General features: G+C 45.1%; 1 protein-coding gene across 10 annotated transcripts in view; it reads left to right on the top strand.

Moving 5' to 3' along the window:
• Window positions 1-12524, top strand: part of foxn3 (forkhead box N3) — a 77540-nt gene extending 65016 nt beyond the window's left edge. For all 10 annotated transcript variants that reach the window (XM_028957142.1, XM_028956835.1, XM_028956911.1 and 7 more), the window contains 2 exons: window positions 4518-4626; window positions 8771-12524. In XM_028957142.1, the coding sequence (XP_028812975.1) occupies window positions 4518-4626; window positions 8771-9263 (602 nt within the window). In that variant the 3' untranslated portion in view covers window positions 9264-12524. The remainder of the gene's footprint in view (window positions 1-4517; window positions 4627-8770) is intronic.
• The last annotated feature ends 5101 nt before the right edge of the window (window positions 12525-17625 follow it).

Genomic DNA, 17625 nt, shown 5'->3' with positions numbered 1-17625 from the left:
TGGACCGGGTGAAATGGAGAGATTTTTCTTTTTTTAAATGATGAATAGGGATCCTCAGCAGCACGGCACATTTAATTGTACATAAATCTATGTTAGGGTTGTTAATTCTATATATCCTCTCCTACATATATATATATATATATATGTCCAAAACTCCAAAAAAGTAACTTTAGAACGCAATGGAAAGGTATGTTTAGCGAACAATTGCTACAGTAGTGTAAAAATCATCCTAGTTTAATGACTTGGGTCTGGGATATGAGGCTACACCGTACTAACCAGCAGATAGTCCCTCCTGTACGTCTGCGGTACACAGACTCCGTTACCCAGCAACAACGTGGCTGTCCTATTTTTAAAAGAATGTTTCAAAGAGCCGTTCGCGTGACACCACTCTGTCTTTCCTGCGTTCTGCTGGGATCAGCCACTGATGTTTACGAAAATAATGCATCTGATTATTCAAGCAGGGCGCTCAGGGGAATCTAAAAAATGTGAATATATCAAAATATTCTTATTTATTAGCACAACAACAACAAACAAATAAAAAAAAAAAAAACTTCAGGCCAGCCGCGGTGGCGGTATTGTTGGAGCGGAGCAGAATATTTGAACTCATCTCTTTCGTGTATATTTGTACAAAATAAAAGTTTGTCTGTGCAAAGATACTTGTCTGGTGTCACATGTGACAGTCGGGGGTGAAACTGGGCGCAGGAAACGGTGGGGTGACATCCATCATCTTGTGGCGGGAGATATAAGCCAGCCATTTGACTCCGAACGTGAAACGGAACATCATGGGCCGGGGAAACGCGAGCCCCGAGGCTCTCTTTTGTGCCTTTGCTCTGCCCGACGGCGCTGGTGCTCGCGGCGTCCTCTGACCCGGCCCGACGGGCCCGAGTGTGGCCGGCCCGGCGGAAGCCATGTTGGGGGGGCCGCCGCGGCCTGTGGTGTCTCGGAGTGGGAAGGGGCTGTTCGGGCGAGGGTCCCCGCTGCTCGCCCTTTTGTTGGTAAAGAAGCGCAGCTCCACAGGGCCAGCCGAGCATATAATAGGCCGGCATGTCGAAACTCGCCGCCTCCGGCCCCGCACTTTGCTGTGTGAAAACAAAGAGCGCTCGCCGAGTACCTCGGTCAAGAGCGCGGCGCTATTAAAGAGACATTTTAAGAGCGGCGATCCGCTCGGTGGCATTAGAGAGGTTGCAAGGAAGAAGCGTAAAAAGCCTTCGCAGGGTTCGTGTGTGTGCTTTTGATGCGGGGAGGTCAGGGCAGCTCAGCTTGAATAAAGCCGCTCGGGTTTTAAGTGCTTTCGGTTTATATTTGGTTTTTAATGTCACTTGATGGACATTTTTGTGGCGTGACGAGAAGCTTTGTTTTGCTCTTCGGAACTCTGTAAACAGAAGACGCTGCCCCCTGGTGGTCAGAGAGCGCGGCGCGGCGCTGTAAATATCACCAGATATGGATCAGGTGTGGAGCATAAGTCTGGAGCCCTGATGCAGCGCGGTTAAATTAGAAATCACAGCGCTCCGTCTCCGATGGCGGTCCTAATGCTATTCAGCCTGTACCTGACAGTTCTGACGGGAGGTGGCGGAAAATATTCAGTTTTCATAGAACACGCTTCGTTCGTGATGGGAGACGGATTAAAGGACCTTTGGCGAGTGGGAGGGGAGGAGAGTGAGAGCGAGAGGAGCCCGCCGTTAAAAAATCCACGCCGGCTCTGATTGGCTCACGGGAGATTCTGTATCCAGGACCATCTGCCAGGACATTAATACGCTTGAGAGGAAGAGAAAACCGGCCCCACGGCGTCAAGCGTGATGCCTCCCTCCCCACAGAGCCGGCCTGGGCCACTTCCCATGGTGCCTGAGAGAACCAACTCCATCGCTGCCTACAGCTGGGAAGTACAGCTCCCGCCCACAATTCCCGGTGGTGTAGTGTGTGCGCTTGGGGTGCTCTACTTACTACCTCGCCGGTAGATGTGATAAGCATACTCGTTCGTAAGGAGGGTGCTCCCCTGGGCGCAGGATGCTCTTTAACGTCCAATCGGAGGTCCCTTTTCCGATGCCCGGACGGGCGGCCCTGCATCATCCGCACACAATGGAGGAAGCTCATTAGCCATTGAGTTTGCCAACCCAGCCAGGATAATTGGGAGAGGCCTGCATCCCGCTGTCGGTTCGCGTTGTCCACTTGGGTGGACAGAGTGGTGCCGCGACGCTCCACCTTTCTCTGGGAGCGCACGCCCATGGGAGGCGTGTGGAGGGCACCCGGCCAACCCCAGATGTTCCTTTTGGGGCCTGCCTCAGCTATTTGCTGCATGGAGCTCTGTACCGTAGCCATGGCATAGGAAGAGAGGGTTGCCAGGGCAACAATGTTACTGCTTAATGGGCAGAAAAGTGTACAGGAATCCGAACAGGGACGACACCCTCCCCTCCCTTCCCTCCCCACCCACCTTTTTTCTCCTCTCCTCGCCATCTGTTCTGAGCTGCCTTCGTTCGGCGGAGCCGAATATTTACAAAACACCGTTTCATCGAGGATGTGCTTTCGCTGACGCATTTTGCCGCCAAAAATTAATAATTAAATCATCCACGGCCTGATTTCAGCTGATGCCGCAGCGTCAGCAGGGCGTGTTCCTTTAATTGCTCTGCAAAACAGCTGATTTCCGTCTTTTCCCTGAAACGACTGTAATAAGCCCACTTGAAATGAGCCGGAAAGATAGAGGTCACCTTAGCAATTAACAGCCGTTTCACAGTTCATTTCAGACCATCTATCTTGCGCCCGTCGCAGGCCGGAGTCCTGTAGGTCAAACTGCTCGTAGTTTCGACCCCGCCGCCATGACACTCCCTCTGAAAGTGAAAGTGAAGTGATTGTCACTTGTGATACACAGCAGCACAGGACACAGTGCACACAGTGAAATTTGTCCTCTGCATTTAACTCATCACCCTGAGTGAACAGTGGGCAGCCATGACAGGCGCCCGGGGAGCAGTGTGTGGCACCTTGGCCGATCGGGATTCGAACCGGCAACCTTCTGATTACGGGGTCTTCATTCTCTCCCTACAGCTCTGTCCCTCCTTCGGCTAATTCTGTTGGTATATTTTGTAAATAGTTTAATAGATTTCAAAAGATTTAAATGTGGCTTGGAGGGATTTTTGATGAACAAAGTGGTCCGGACATGCTTTGCTGCCAAGTCGCCTCTATGAACTGGACACTTGTTCACCCGAGTTTCTGTGTGTTTGAGGCTGCTTGTGGCTTTGAGGTGAATCAATATGCTTTTGTTCTTCCTGCTCTTTTGGAATTTCAAATTTTGGCTGTGTGTGAGATGTCAAGAAACCGCTATGCGTCACTATTTTTTGTTACAATGTCTGTAATGTCTTTTTAATGTTTGTGACACTAATTATTAGTCATTTTGTATGTCTGTCTCTTTGCATGTGAGATTAGGGTTAGGTTATGTACGCTAAAGCATGGATGCCAATTTTCACATGAGGGAGTGTTACTCCTAATGTGAATATTGTTTATTACTGAATATCATTCAATAAAAACATTGCAGTCAGACACACAGCAAGTGAGGATATTAACTGTACAACACTGAGGATATTAAGAATAATAACTACACAGTGGTTGTAACTGGAAGGAAATAATTGACGTATACAGATTCAGTGCAAACTGAACCTTGACAGGTGGTATAGACATTATTTTTTAATAGTTTTAATGCTCATTTAGCAAAACTAAATCAGTGTGTTGGCTATATCACAGACCTCACAATTTAACTTGATGATACAAGCATTCGTATCACAATTGATTATTTGATTTATTGGCATGCCATAATAGAAATATTGAGGTTTGAGAACCATATGGGCATATTGGCTAACAAAAAGCATTTTGATAAAACCATACAGTACAGGCCAAAAGTTTGGACACACCTTCTCATTCAATGTGTTTTTTTTGGTTTTCATGACTATTTACATTGGTAGATTCTCACTGAAGGCATCAAAACTGAAGGCATCCCCACACACAGCTCCACGGGCGCCTGTCATGGCTGCCCACTGCTCACTCAGGGTGATGGGTTAAATGCAGAGGACAAATTTCACTGTGCGCACCGTGTGCTGCGCTGCTGTGTATCACATCTCCACACTGACTGTGGAGGCCAGGTCTCCACTTTTTGTTAAGTACATAACTCCACATGTGTTCATTCATAGTTTTGATGCCTTCAGTGAGAATCTACCAACGTAAATGGTCATGAAAATAAAGAAAATACATTGAATGAGAAGGTGTGTCCAAACTTTTGGCCTGTACTGTACATCTTTAATCACATGACATTTGTACAGTTTTCTGCATATTTAAATTTCAAAAATAGTCGCAAGCACCTTTCTGGCACCCACTGCTAAGTCACTTGATTTACTAAGTCTAAAGTTATTAAGCGTTTATTCATTGTCAGTTGTGCCCAAAAATGCCACTTGTGCCCATATGGTTGTCACCCTTCATTGTGGTCATGTTTGTGGTCATGTGACTGTGAACTCATACAGCCTCTGTCTTCTTCCCAGTTCCTCAGGGAGTGATCCAGAATGGCGCTCGCGTGATGAGCCAGAGCCTGTTCCCCGGGATCAGACCCCTCCCCATCAACGCTCTGAGCAGCCGGGCGGCAGCGGTGAGGTCAGTCCGCCTGGTCTTCTTGCGTTTTCCCCAAATTCTCTGCTTCGTTATTTAAAATAAGCTAGTCGGTGTAAGTGCCCCAGGCAGCGGTAATGAGTCTCCCCATGAAACCATCTTACTCCTCAGCCTGGTGATGCGTGGCCACAACGACGGCTGCGATTCAGCCAAGTCTCACCACTTACTGTATCTCATATCATGTGATTAATGAACCTGCTGTGGCACAGATTTGAATGAAAAATGAAAGGAAAAAAATCCTTTTAATTTCTTAGCATAACCCATATTTCAGGTAAAACCTGATGAATTAACTGATGTCATTATTAACTATAATAATTAATTAATGGGTTTGGATGAATTTGGTTCGATGTGCATTAACCCTGCCTGGAGTGAAGCATCTGTAGCTTCCGACTGTCTCCCAGCGTGAGCTCCAGCACTTGGACTCTCCGTCCGCCGGGCCGCCACCCCCTCTCCCCGACGGTGCCAGTAATGGAGTCCCCGCCATCAAAAGCGCTGCCTTAGGGCCTTTAACAAATATGAGTTCAGCTCACCTTATCATTCCAGCCCAGCCCCAGAAGACGTGCATATGCAGTGTTGTGAATAATTGATCACATGCACTAAGTACTTTAATGGCATGAACTGTGCAAGCAGACTGCCTGTCACTCTGTAAAACATTCATGAAGCTGGGTCTAAGAACCTGCTGCTCGTGTGTGTGTGTGTGAGTGTGTGTGTGTGTGAGAATGTTTTAAACCAGTCTAAGGGTCTTTATGCAGAGGGTTTCATCCACCCAGTACACACGATTGGTCAGTATCTGTGCCAGCCTGAGTACGTACATAGTGGATCACTGCTAACCCACTGATGCAGATGCAAATAAGATTTATCAGATGAGACATGCATCATAACTGAGTGACCCGCAATACGATACTGTCATGATTAGGGCTGGGCCTAAATATAATATTGCAATATCTTTAATACATGATACATATCATATTTCCTCTAAATAACTGAATAAATGTTCAAATCAGCCCATTATTGCATTAAATGACACCAATATAATGAATGCAACTTAAGTGTTTTCCTGGTCCACAGGTCCACAGTTGTGGAGAAGTAGCTCACATTTGTTAACTGGTCTGCCACCTTTTCTCTCACTGAGATGTACAGCTCCGGTAGCTCTTTATCAGCAGAAAAATTGCAACCAAGCAGTTGATGCTTTGAGTGAAGTGTCTTTATTTAGGGTGACGAGTAGGGTGAATTGTCCCGGTTTCTGAGCTGCCTAAACATTCGTCATGTCATGGCATCCTACACGCTCATTTACCTCCATTCGGGCTAATGGATCGGTCTCCCGCCCACAGATGGAAGTATTGCTAGCAACCAGAGGTGGGTAGTAACAAGTTATATTTACTCCAGTACATATACTAGAGTAACATTTTTAAAAAAATGTACATCAAACACATTTCACCATTCCGACGTAGCATTGCTTCATCAATCAGACAAGGTCATGCAGTCACATGACCACACACAAACCGAGCTGGCCTAGCACAGGCACAGAATGAAAAAAGGCAGATGGGACTGTCTCCGTTGCTCAAACCAAAGGTTACAGAAAGACTACAGAATCCCAGTCTTTCATATCGTCATGTGTAGCGTTTGTTAATGTTTTGTTACATGGTGCCATAAACTAAAGTAGACCTCTATACATTTTCTGTAGAAGTAGAAATTATCGTTTAGCTGTTTTATTTATCAATGCTTAAATTAGCACATATAATGTAGGTTGTATGCTCAGATATTGTAAATTCATTACTACAAATCATATTTAATATTATTAATGTTATTATTATTGTTAATAAATACCAGAATAAGCACATTTATATTTTTTCTGTTTTTTTTTCTAAAAAGAGATATTACTCAGTACGGTAATTTTATCATTGAACACTTTTGAGGTGTTACGCTAATCTAGTTCTGGGCTCTGCTTGCAGCTCGCTCGTGCTGGTGGAATTTTTGCTAGCAAACAACAGAACCGGTGTGGAAAGATTTGAGCTTGTAAAAATTAGGACACCTTAGCTCGGATGACGGGGAGGGTGCGAATGGAAGTGAATAGGCATGTAGGATGCCCATGACATGCCCATGGCAACAACTGCTAAGAGACTTGGTGATGCCATGCTGAACTTTTGTGTTTAGTTCAGCCGGTTTAGTTTAATTTACAGGCACATGCTTCTGATTTTGCAATACTCAATGTATAAAAATGATTTAAAAAATGTCTACTAGTATTGTTTTATATGTACTGTGTTGATATTTCTTGGGACCAAATTAGCCAAAATTTGTTTACCAAAGTAAACCTTTAATTTTAAATGTGGTGAATTTGGAGTACGGTAATGTGTGTTCTATCCTAAATGGCAACAGCATAGAGAGCAGAATACCTAAACCTTAATTATAAGGCATGAATACTTCATTATACTCTCCCGAAGTATCTCTTGATCTAAAGATCTGTTGTCAGTTTAGGCCAAATGCATCTTAGACGTGGCGCTAAGTGTATTTGTCAGCCATTTAGAGACGTGGCAGTGGGAATTGTGCGGTTGAGAAGCTCTGTCACAGGTGCCCCTTGTTGTCATTCTTACCAACGGTACGACCTGGCGGGGACAGCAGAGCCCACCATCCTGTTTCGCCCGGTTTCCTCCAAATAGAACAATAAATTCAGACTCATTAAAAGGCAGATGGCCACACACATGCACATGAACAAACGCTTGGCGCCTCGAACCTTCCGACGTGACGGTGGCAGCTCGGCATCGTTATAAAAGGCTGCGAGCAGCGTAGCGTTTGGCCGGCCCAGCTTGATCCGAAGTGAGTAACGTCGCATTTAGCCATTAATTATTGAGCCTGGTTTTCCTTCCGCACCGTGCGCCGGTTATAATTTATGAGTCATAAATGCACAAAGGAGACAGGAGTTGGGGCGCTTCTCGAGTTTATTTTCCTAAGCCCGCCGCAAGTTTTAGTGTTTATGCAAAATCGGCATGATAAATGAGCACGGAAGTACATCTTCTGTAGGCAAGTTTATATAATGATGCAGGACCTGGACATAAATGCATATTAAGGCCGGGGGAATGGTTGAGCGTTTTAAATGGCCTCGTGGACGAATGCGGCACGGCAAAGTACATTAAACGAGCTCTGTGATCAAGCATCATTAATTAGGCTTGGATTTTTGATGACGGTCAGTGGAGGTGGGCTCCGCTCTTCAAGTGTGATCATCAAAAGATGATAAGTGCTTAATTCAATTAACCAGTGGCTCAATGTGGTTTAATCTGCATGGCGAGCGAAGGTCTTATAAACATGACGCTGCCTCTCCCGGGTGTGCGTTTCATGGCCAGGTGCCAGACGAACCGGGGGTTTTGCAGGAAAGTCATTATTTTATTTTATTTATTTAAAATTTTTATTCTCCCATAGCAATGGGGTGGAAGTAGCCTACTGGGTAACACACTCTCATATGAATCAGAAGACCACAAGGTCCCATGTTCAAACCCCACTTACTACCATTGTGTCTGTGACCATGACACTTGTCTCCTGGGGGACTGTCCCTGTCACTACTGATTGAATGGGGCATCTGCTAAATGCTGTAAAATGAAATGAGAACTAAAATAAGAGCCGAATTGCTTTTGTTATAGCTTATTGGTTGGGCAATGCTTTACTAAAATAGTCATTATTGTGATTTTATTACGTGTTTAATTGCTCCATAACCAGTTAATCTACATCAGGTGAGCACATCCAGGGTTACTGGTGCAGGTCGGGCCCATATATGCACCATATCACACACTCGTTCGTGCTTTTGGGCGGTGGAAGGAAGCTTGAGAGCATGATTGCAAAGTGGTTTAGTGTGAGTGTGATTTGTAAAATGTGAGGAAGAAAAAAAATGTAATGAATTATGAAACAGGATTTATTAATCACTCAATTCGCTGGTAGGTTTTTTTTTTCTTTATCACTGCCTTAACCCAGTTTCTTTGACATATTGTGACAGCACTTGGGACATTTTAGGACGCTTTCATCTTAATTTCTATTCCTAATGGTATTTTGTTAGCTGTCCCATGTGAAAATTGGTATGGTGAGAGGAAGGAGATCTGCATTTATAGTTTATCATGATTGTTCCTGTTTCCTGTGCAAACAGGTCTGTGCTGGTAGGCTGCAAAATGCGCGGCGACAGCGAGCCATCGTCAAACTCGGCAATGGTGAACAGCGACCCTAAAGACGACCATAACTACAGCACCGCCAAATCGTCCGGCCTGCACGCCGCCTCCCCCGACGAGGTCCCACGCGAGGCCGGCGACATCAGCTTCCACTGCAACGAGGCCGGCAGCGACATGGAGGACGACGACAAAAGCAAAATCAAGAAGGAGCCCAAGGAGTGGGCCGTGGACGCCTGTGCCCTCGCCCTGCACAAGAAGCGCCTCCATTTGCCCAAACCCAAACAAAAAGTGTCCAGTGACACGCTGCCCCTGAAAAAGAGGCGCACGGAGAAGCCTCCGGAGAGCGACGACGAGGAGATGAAGGAGGCGGCAGGGTCCTTGCTCCACCTCGCCGGGGTGCGTGCCTGCCTGAACAATATCACCAATCGGACGGCAAAGGGGCAGAAAGAGACAAAGGATTCTATGAAAAATTGAGGGACTGTGTTTAGAAAAAAATCAAAAATCAAAAATCAACATCACTTCTAATAGAATTTACTTTTTTTCAGGACATCAGGTGAATTCTACTGATTTGTGGCAATATCAACAATCACTTTGTTTTCCTATCTTTGTAGATAATGTTTTTTGAGGGTTTTTATTCTTTTGTTTCCTTTTTGGTTTTGGATCAAAATGGAGATTAAAGCCATAGTACAACGTTTTATTCGCCTAATTTGGAGACGGGGTTCGTTGTTGTGTTATTGGTTTTCATTTTTCCTTTTTTTTATTCTTCCTGACAAATTGAAAAGCGAGAAAAGAGAGGAAATAAGTAAATACCCCCCCCCCCCCCCCTCCTTACTCTGATTGGCACTGACGGGGACAGGACGGCGAATTACTGTGTCATTAGCTGTCAAAAACTCAAACATTCTGCAGCAATTTGCCTATTTGCGCCGCTGCTCAAGTGGGGCGACGCCGCTGGGGTTGAGCCGGGCCTGTTACCATGGCGGCGGTACCGGTACCTCCTGCCCTGGAGCCCTTGCCCGCAGCGCTGGCCTCGCCAGGGTCACCTTTATGTGGGTGGATCAGGAGGACCCCCGCTCGCGCTCCTGCACCCACATGGGGGTGCGGCCGACGTATGGCATTTTGTTGGAGGTGCAAATGAACAGGCTGTCAGCGTGGAGATTCTGCGGTTTATTTTTATCATGTTTTGCGGTGAGGCGCGAAAAACATAATTTGTTGCACGACCCCCTCTTTTTGGGACAGAAATCATGAGCCTTTCGTAGTTTCTGGAATACAGATATACTGTCCTAAAACAGGTGAAACAGTCACAAATATAACGAACCAAAAAAAGGTTCATTTTGTATAATCAAGATATTAACACCCAAGACAATTCTGTACAACTTCCAAAGCACTTGGCTTGAGCTTAAAGAAAAAAGGTTCATTGGTGGACAAAATATTTCACACCAAACATTGTCCATTATCTACTTGCACGTAAACCGCGCACTTCCTGTCGTATTTGCTCCTCCAATGATGTGCTGACGTCCATCTGAAGCAAAAAGGAGCCATTTGTTTTTGTCAAGTGCTTATTTGAATCAAAAAAATGATGAAATGACTTGAGGCAATCCTAATCAGATGAAATTGTCTGGTGGTCCCTCGTGACTGAAAACCATTCCACAGAACCTGCTGTGTTGAGGTCTAGTGATGAGTATTGAAATGATCAGAGGAGTCGTTATTTTGTTCTCTTCTGTTTCTTAAATTTGTTTTCTTTAATTTTTTTTTTGTTCTCCAACCCTCACGATGTAATAAGCAATTTCATCTAGTCAGGATAACACTGTACAAAAACTACACTAGCCTCTCTTTCCTTTCTTAAGTTAAGCAATGTAGCCAGCAGGATTTTCCAAATCGTGTTGCATGGGTTCTGTAAAGAAAAGAAACTTACAAAAAAAAAAAAAAACCCTACGTTTTTTATTCAAAGTTCACGTAAGGTAAATAATGTATTTAGCATGGAGCATGAATTATTTTCATATAAATATAGATCCTAGAAAACGAAGGCGTTGCCTTTAATTTCTAGGCCCCGCAGGCCTAGAACCTTCTCATTGTTTTGTCTTATTTTGATATGATTCCTTTCTTTTCCCTTGTCTGTACTCATGGTTGTTTTGAAGCAGGCATTATTCCAAAAAAAAAAAAAAAAAAAAAAAAAAAAAAAAGATCAACCTTCTTCAGGGACAAACACAGACTGTTGGGAAAACCTTTTCTGCAATATGAGGACTCCACGTTTTCGAGTAGGGCTACGACGGTGGCTCCGGCCGCTCCACACCTTCAAGCCCTACGGACTCCGCCCGCGTTCCTGGGGGCTCCGGTCAATAAATATCCCAGCTCTTGCATCTGAAGGAGAAGTTAGTAGTGAGTGTCGGTCCCCGGTTCCCATCTTCCAGGCCCTCTTCACCCGGCTCCGTGCCTGCTTGGCTTTCATTCGCTGTTTGGGGTGTAGCTGTGTGCGTAGATGTCTTCAATATTTCAGGGTCTTCCATTAAAATGACACAGGGGGCTTGTGTTCTTTTTTTTTTTTTTGCCACTTTCACTGTAGCATTGTTAAGGGTAATGCCAGTATTAGTACTTGTCGCATGTGCAGGCGCACAGTACTGCGACGAGCAGTTGTGGGAAATTTAATAAACTAAACAGAGCTAAATAGTCAGGCCAGTGCGCATATATATATTACATTATATATCCAGATTGCACTATGATATTAAATTAAGAATATTTTTAAAGTTCAAAAGTGCCAAAGCCTGTAATAAAATGTCTGTTACCTGAAAAGATACTTTTACATTTGTCAATGAGTTGTAGCATTTTCTGTCAATAATCCTTGTATTATAGACCTTTCTACACATTATAATACTGTAAAGAGTTTCTGTTCCTCATTCTTCTGTCATGGTGTCACCGTAACCTGACCTCTGTGGTGTGTGAAATGACAAAAGAACCCGCGTGAAAAGTGAACCTGAGTCATGCATGGATATTTCAGCAGTGTGTACAGAGCTCAGCACTCATCATGCATTGTTCATGTGACCCCTCCCCCTCTACGAACGAGACCACCCTACTTGGTCTTTAAAAAAAAAGTTAGCTTTGGATTTTTTTTTTTTGTAAATGGATATAATCCTGTTGCACGATGAAGCGCTGTGTATAGTGGATCCACTGCCTTTTCTAGAAGACAACACTCACTACGTAACTTTTCCTCCGCGTACCTACGGAAGTGCTGATCTCTGAGAGGGTCGTGGGGAGGGGGGCGGGGATGGGATTCAATGGAAACAATCAGAAATCATTAATACTAGCCAGGCAAATAATGGTCTATAAGAGGCAAAATATTTGTTTGTTTTTTTTCCGTATTTTTTTTCTAGTATCTGTTTCGTTTCATTGTTGTTTCGTCACTGTTATTGGTTTACTTTACAAAGTTGACGTTAACTGCCATTTTGTTCATCGTTTTCCGATAAAGGACAAAAAGAGTTGTTCTGGTCTGTTGCGAAATACAGTCTGATGGCATGTGCATCCAGCCAGTTTGTCAATATGGAGGCGTAACTTGCATTCTATGTTTCCTTGACGTGTAATCATTTTGCCAAAGACGAACAATTTCATAAATTAATGTAAATATCACTTTGTCCATTAATATGACATTTTATTTTTTATTTTTCAGACATACCATTGAGTTTCTGTGCTGTATTGTCTTCCAGTTGCAATAAAAGAAAAAAAACAAGTTTGAAAAGTTAAAAATGGGCTGATTTCTTCTTGAGTTGAATGTGATCCTTTTATTAATAAGCAGTGATAGATGGGATATACTGAGAATATTGTGGAATACCTGGAACTATACTAAAATTTACCAATTAATATTTATTTCTGCATGCTGGAAATGCTTTTAAATCTTTTTAGTTTTACAGACAAAAAAACAGGAAAGGACTCCTTAATTATCTGTATTACGAGGAACAAATAAACTACTAAATTTTCTTTATACATTTATGCAAACAAGCTGCATATTTTTTATAATTTTTTTTTAATTACAGTTGTATTATTATATATACTAGCATTGGAAAAAGCTACTGTCCTCTGAGCTGGGTCCACATTTTTTCCACGTTATGCATAAGGTTCATGTAGTTTTTTTCTTTTTTTAATTCTGGCTTGAGTCATAGCTCTGGAGTCCAAACATAAATCCTTTCTATTAAAGCTGTTGTCTATCCAGCAACATGTGTGGGCGCCTCCCTGCACTGCTGGAGGTTCGCGTTCTGCGTCTGTTGCGTTTAATCACGCCCATTCGGAGCGGCCACCTCATTTGTCACGTTCCTGCTTTGATTTATTTTGAAGAGGGCAAAAAAAAAAAAAAAAACGTGTTTACATCTGAAACCGGGAACGCCGCATCCTCTCTCTATTATTCCCATAATTCATAAATGCCACGCCAAGGCCTCTGTGCAGACGGACGTCCGTTCTTAATTAAGCGGGGCATTCTTAATCATGGGCAGCTCCCTCCGTCAACACTGCCAACCACGCCCAGGAGCAACTTGGTTGCTATGCAACAGCGGTAAAGAAAAGGCAGAGCGTGCAAAGAGCAAGTTGCCAAACAGGGCAGGCCGACGGGCTCGAGCCGGTTTGCGGTGCTTGGCTTTTTTTCCGCAAGGTAAGTCCGGAGCCAAGGTTCCTGCTTTGAACCTGCATGTCGAAATCTGCGCATCTCAGGAAAATGCACACACACACACACACACACACACACACAGTGCACTGCATTATTTGGTGTTTATTTGGCATTTGTTTTATTTTTATGGACATGGACAAGCAGAACATGCTACCTGTTCTTCTTTAGTCCTCTGAAGGATCACCGGCTGTGTCGCCACCATCGCAGCGGTGCCGGTAACCAAAGGTAAAGCCTTATGTTTGTTGCCAGGGAAACAAAGGGAGGGTGGCTATCATCCATCCATGCACATTTTCCTGACTTACCCCCCCCCCTTGTTATTTTAATGGACGAGTTCATATGTTGGTACACATCCTGGCTGCCCCCCCGCCCCCGGAAGTTGTGACTTTGGGGGGGGGGGGGGGGGGGGGTACTCAAAAAATGCGTGACTAAGAGCCCCCTTGGCAATTACTCTGCCGTTTTTCAGTTTCCAAGGTAGCGGGGAAGCGGAGGATGCTCATCGGCAGCGCAAATCAATAAGCGCGAGCGTGCTGCGAAGGAATAATAACCACCCAAATCCGTCACACCGCGCCTTTAATTTGTCCCACGGCCCTTGTAAGTCTGACTCAAATAAGGGAGCATTACAGCAGATCCGCGGCATTAGGGGCCGGGCTGTTGGAACGTATTTGCAAGTCTATACGTCTCCGCTTAAGCCGAGTGATTTGCATGGGGGGGCAGAAACATGCTGGGATCTCACTTCACATGGACGAGGTTCAGATTGGGTTGTGGTGCATGTCTGCCTCCCGGAATGCACCAGTGGTGACCTTCTGAGTCGTGGCCACGCAACTAGGTCAAGGTGAAAAGGCGGTTTTCAATTACTACAATTTCTTATAAATAGATCCATTTTGAATGGATCTGAATGGATCTGAATGTATGATTTTTTTCCCCCTCAAAACGTCTGAGAAAGTGGCTCTGCCTAACAAACAGACAAAACATGCAATACCAGTATATTGGTGAGAAATATGAAATACGAGCTTTAATTGGTGTGTCATCTTACAGTCATGGAACTGTAGGCCAATATGGTATGAGTGACATAAATTCTGATAATACTGATGAAGCTGTATTAAGTGGAGCAGCTGAGATTCCAGGCCCATGGGTGCATTTTATTTCTCCATTTTAAAATGTTCCTATTTATTTATTTTCATCCAGTATGTCTACAGCCCGTGTGCGCTGTGGCAATTATTATTATGAATTATAATTTTTTTTTGTTATTTCCCATATGCATCTTAATGCATGAGGCCGTGCGCCGGTGGGCGCAGCTCCTCAGGAACCGACATCTGTCAACACGATTTCCCTCCATCCGTTTCCCCACACGCCACCCGGGTGGCAGCCGCGAATGTGACACATACAGCTGGGGGGACGGAGGGGGGGGGGGTTCACCTCACCGCTGGTAGCCGATGGAATCTGTGTGCGTCTTGTTTGTTCGAATCTCATCTCATTCCTCTGTTTGCACCAGATTTTTTCGTGCCAGTGTGAGTGGAACAGCAGAGAGAATCACTTTTTTGGAATGTGACTGCACTGAGGAGGAGTAAAAAAAAAAAAAAAAAAAAAAAAATGTAATGAATCTGACATTTTCCATGCAGGCAATGCTGACAAAGCAGGTGAAAATGCCAGGCTGTACGGGTCCCTTCCTCCCTCCCCGTGCCGCAGATTTTTTTATTATTTTTTTTAACGCAGACCTTTAGTGTGGTGAGCGTACCTCGGTGCGATTGGCCTCTCTCCACTTTTACAAATGAGCCTGCGGTAAAATTAATGTTCTGTAACCGCGCGGCCAGCCCAAGGTACCGCACCCTGCTCTCCGTGCGGCTAATATCCTTGATCTTTCATTAGGAGTGCCGGGGGCTGCACCCGAGGCTGGGCCTGGCCCAGCAGCGGTCCTTGTACTGTCCCCTGTCCTCAAATCTGCTTTTTTTTTTTTTTTTTTTTTTAATTCTAAAAGGTCATTCGTACAGTCAGCTCTTCACCCACAACCAGGCATTGAAGACACGTTTCAGAAGTTGGCCGTTTCCCTTCTGTGAATCTCACCTCAAGCCAACCGAATGACCTTGTTTCGTGAAATTCCACTTTTAGATGAGCTAGAAACATGGTGCTTCAGCGTTGAGCCACCAGAGCAGATTCTTCCCCTTTATGGCGTGTGGCAGATGCCACTAGCCAGATATTAACTGGTTTATTAGGACCTGCACTACATAATCCATACCATCATCTTATTATAAAACAGAGAAGATGCATGTCTTCCTTGCAATTTATCTTCAGTTTGTTCATCTAGATCTAGTGGTGGAGTCTCTCATAGGTTTTGAGTTCCGGTGACCAGCCATTTGGTGATGCTGACGATGCTTATCATCATCATCATCGTCATCGTCATCGTCATCATCCTAGAAGACACCACAACCATCAGTACAGTAATAGCTTTGTATTGATCTGCTGCGACTCTTCCCTCTGTGGGGCGAAGGGGGGACAAAGCGTGACGGGGAAGGAAAAAAAATACCACAAAAATGCATTTCTGCACCATCTAATCTCATTTTCTCCTCTTGCCATTCATCCCAATCCGTACCTCACAAGGTCAAGAAGGGTCAGTCTGGATCACGATGCCCCGTGTTCTCGTGTTCTCGGGGCGTCACGAGGGCCAGCGCCCCTGACATGCAGTGTTGGCATTAAAATCAGGATTAGGATTGGGGGCTGGCGCCGTTCTTGGATTGAGTGCGGCCAAGCAAATGGCGGTTGTCAGAACAGCCACCTGCAGGGAAATTATTATTTTTTTTTTTTTAAAAAGCACTGATTGTGGCCTGCAAGTTAATTGGGAACTTATTTGGAGAGTGAATGTTTCTTGGCGGACAGCTGCAGGTACGCTAATCCGGGGTGCCATTATAAAATCAGGGTGTTTACAGATGCAGATCCGCGGGTCCAACTTCATTTAACCGGACAGATTGGCTCCCATTCAGCTGCCAGCTGCCTTCATCGGGATCTGTAGATCGGGAGATGGGAAGGTAGCGGCCTAGTGGGTAACACACTCGCCTATGAACCAGAAGACCCGGGTTGTGTCCCTGATTGTAAGTCGCTCTGGATAAAGTTTAAAGTGAAAAAGTGAAGTGATTGTCACATGTGATACACAGCAGCACAGCACACGGTGCGCACAGTGAAATTTGTCCTCTGCATTTAACCCATCACCCTGAGTGAGCAGTGGGCAGCCATGACCGGTGCCCGGGGAGCAGTGTGTGGGGACGGTGCTTTGCTCAGTAGCACCTCAGTGGTACCTCGGCGGATCGGGATTCGAACCGGCAACCTTCTGATTACGGGGTCGCTTCCTTAACCGCTAGGCCACCACTGCCCACAAGAAGGGCGTCAGGTAAATGCTGTAAATGAAGGTAAAACCCTCTTTGTCCTTGTGATTGGCGGGAGATGTTAAAATCATGCTAACAGGGCGGTAATGCAGGCTAAACCTCGCAAATTGGGGGTGATTGGATGCGAACCTCCCTCTGCGTGTCACCCCTGAAGCCACAGCTGACGGGTCAACGTTTTATCCCAGGTCAATGGCGCTAAAGTGAATTTAAAAGTTGGGCATCTCAATTGTAACGAAAGGTAGGTGAGCCGGGGAGACAGCAGGTCCCCGCAACACCCGGTTTCCATGCAAGAAGTGGTAGTAGCCTAGTGGGTAACACACTCGCCTATGAACCAGAAGACCCGGGTTCGAATCCCACTCACTACCATTGTGTCCCTGAGCAAGACACTTAACCCTGAGTGTCTCCAGGGGGGGGGACTGTCCCTGTAACTACTGATTGTAAGTCGCTCTGGATAAGGGCGTCTGATAAATGCTGTAAATGTAAAAATGTAAAATGATGTAAGAATTCACTCCATTTACACGGCAGCCTTCAAAAACCCGCGTCTGCCCAGCTGAGGCGGGTCTCCGGAGGTTTCCTGTGCCTGCGGTCCCCAGCCACTGGCAGGAATCGCAGGCACCACCAGCAGTTTTGCAATGTGGGAACAACGACGGACGACCAGGGGGACTTTTGATGGAGAATGCTTTGAAACTCCAACTACTTAATAACCAATTAGGAGGCGGAACGAGGTGCTGAATTGTGTAACTAAGCATTTTTCCATAAAGTGTGTTATATCAATATCAGCACCAGCAAATACTCATTTACATTTACGGCATTTGGC

This window comes from Denticeps clupeoides, chromosome 1, assembly GCF_900700375.1.
Source record: "Denticeps clupeoides chromosome 1, fDenClu1.1, whole genome shotgun sequence".
In the NCBI taxonomy this organism is placed as follows: Eukaryota; Metazoa; Chordata; class Actinopteri; order Clupeiformes; family Denticipitidae; genus Denticeps; species Denticeps clupeoides.
The sequence above is the reverse complement of the archived record's forward strand: the minus strand, read 5'-3'. Positions and strand labels throughout refer to the sequence as shown.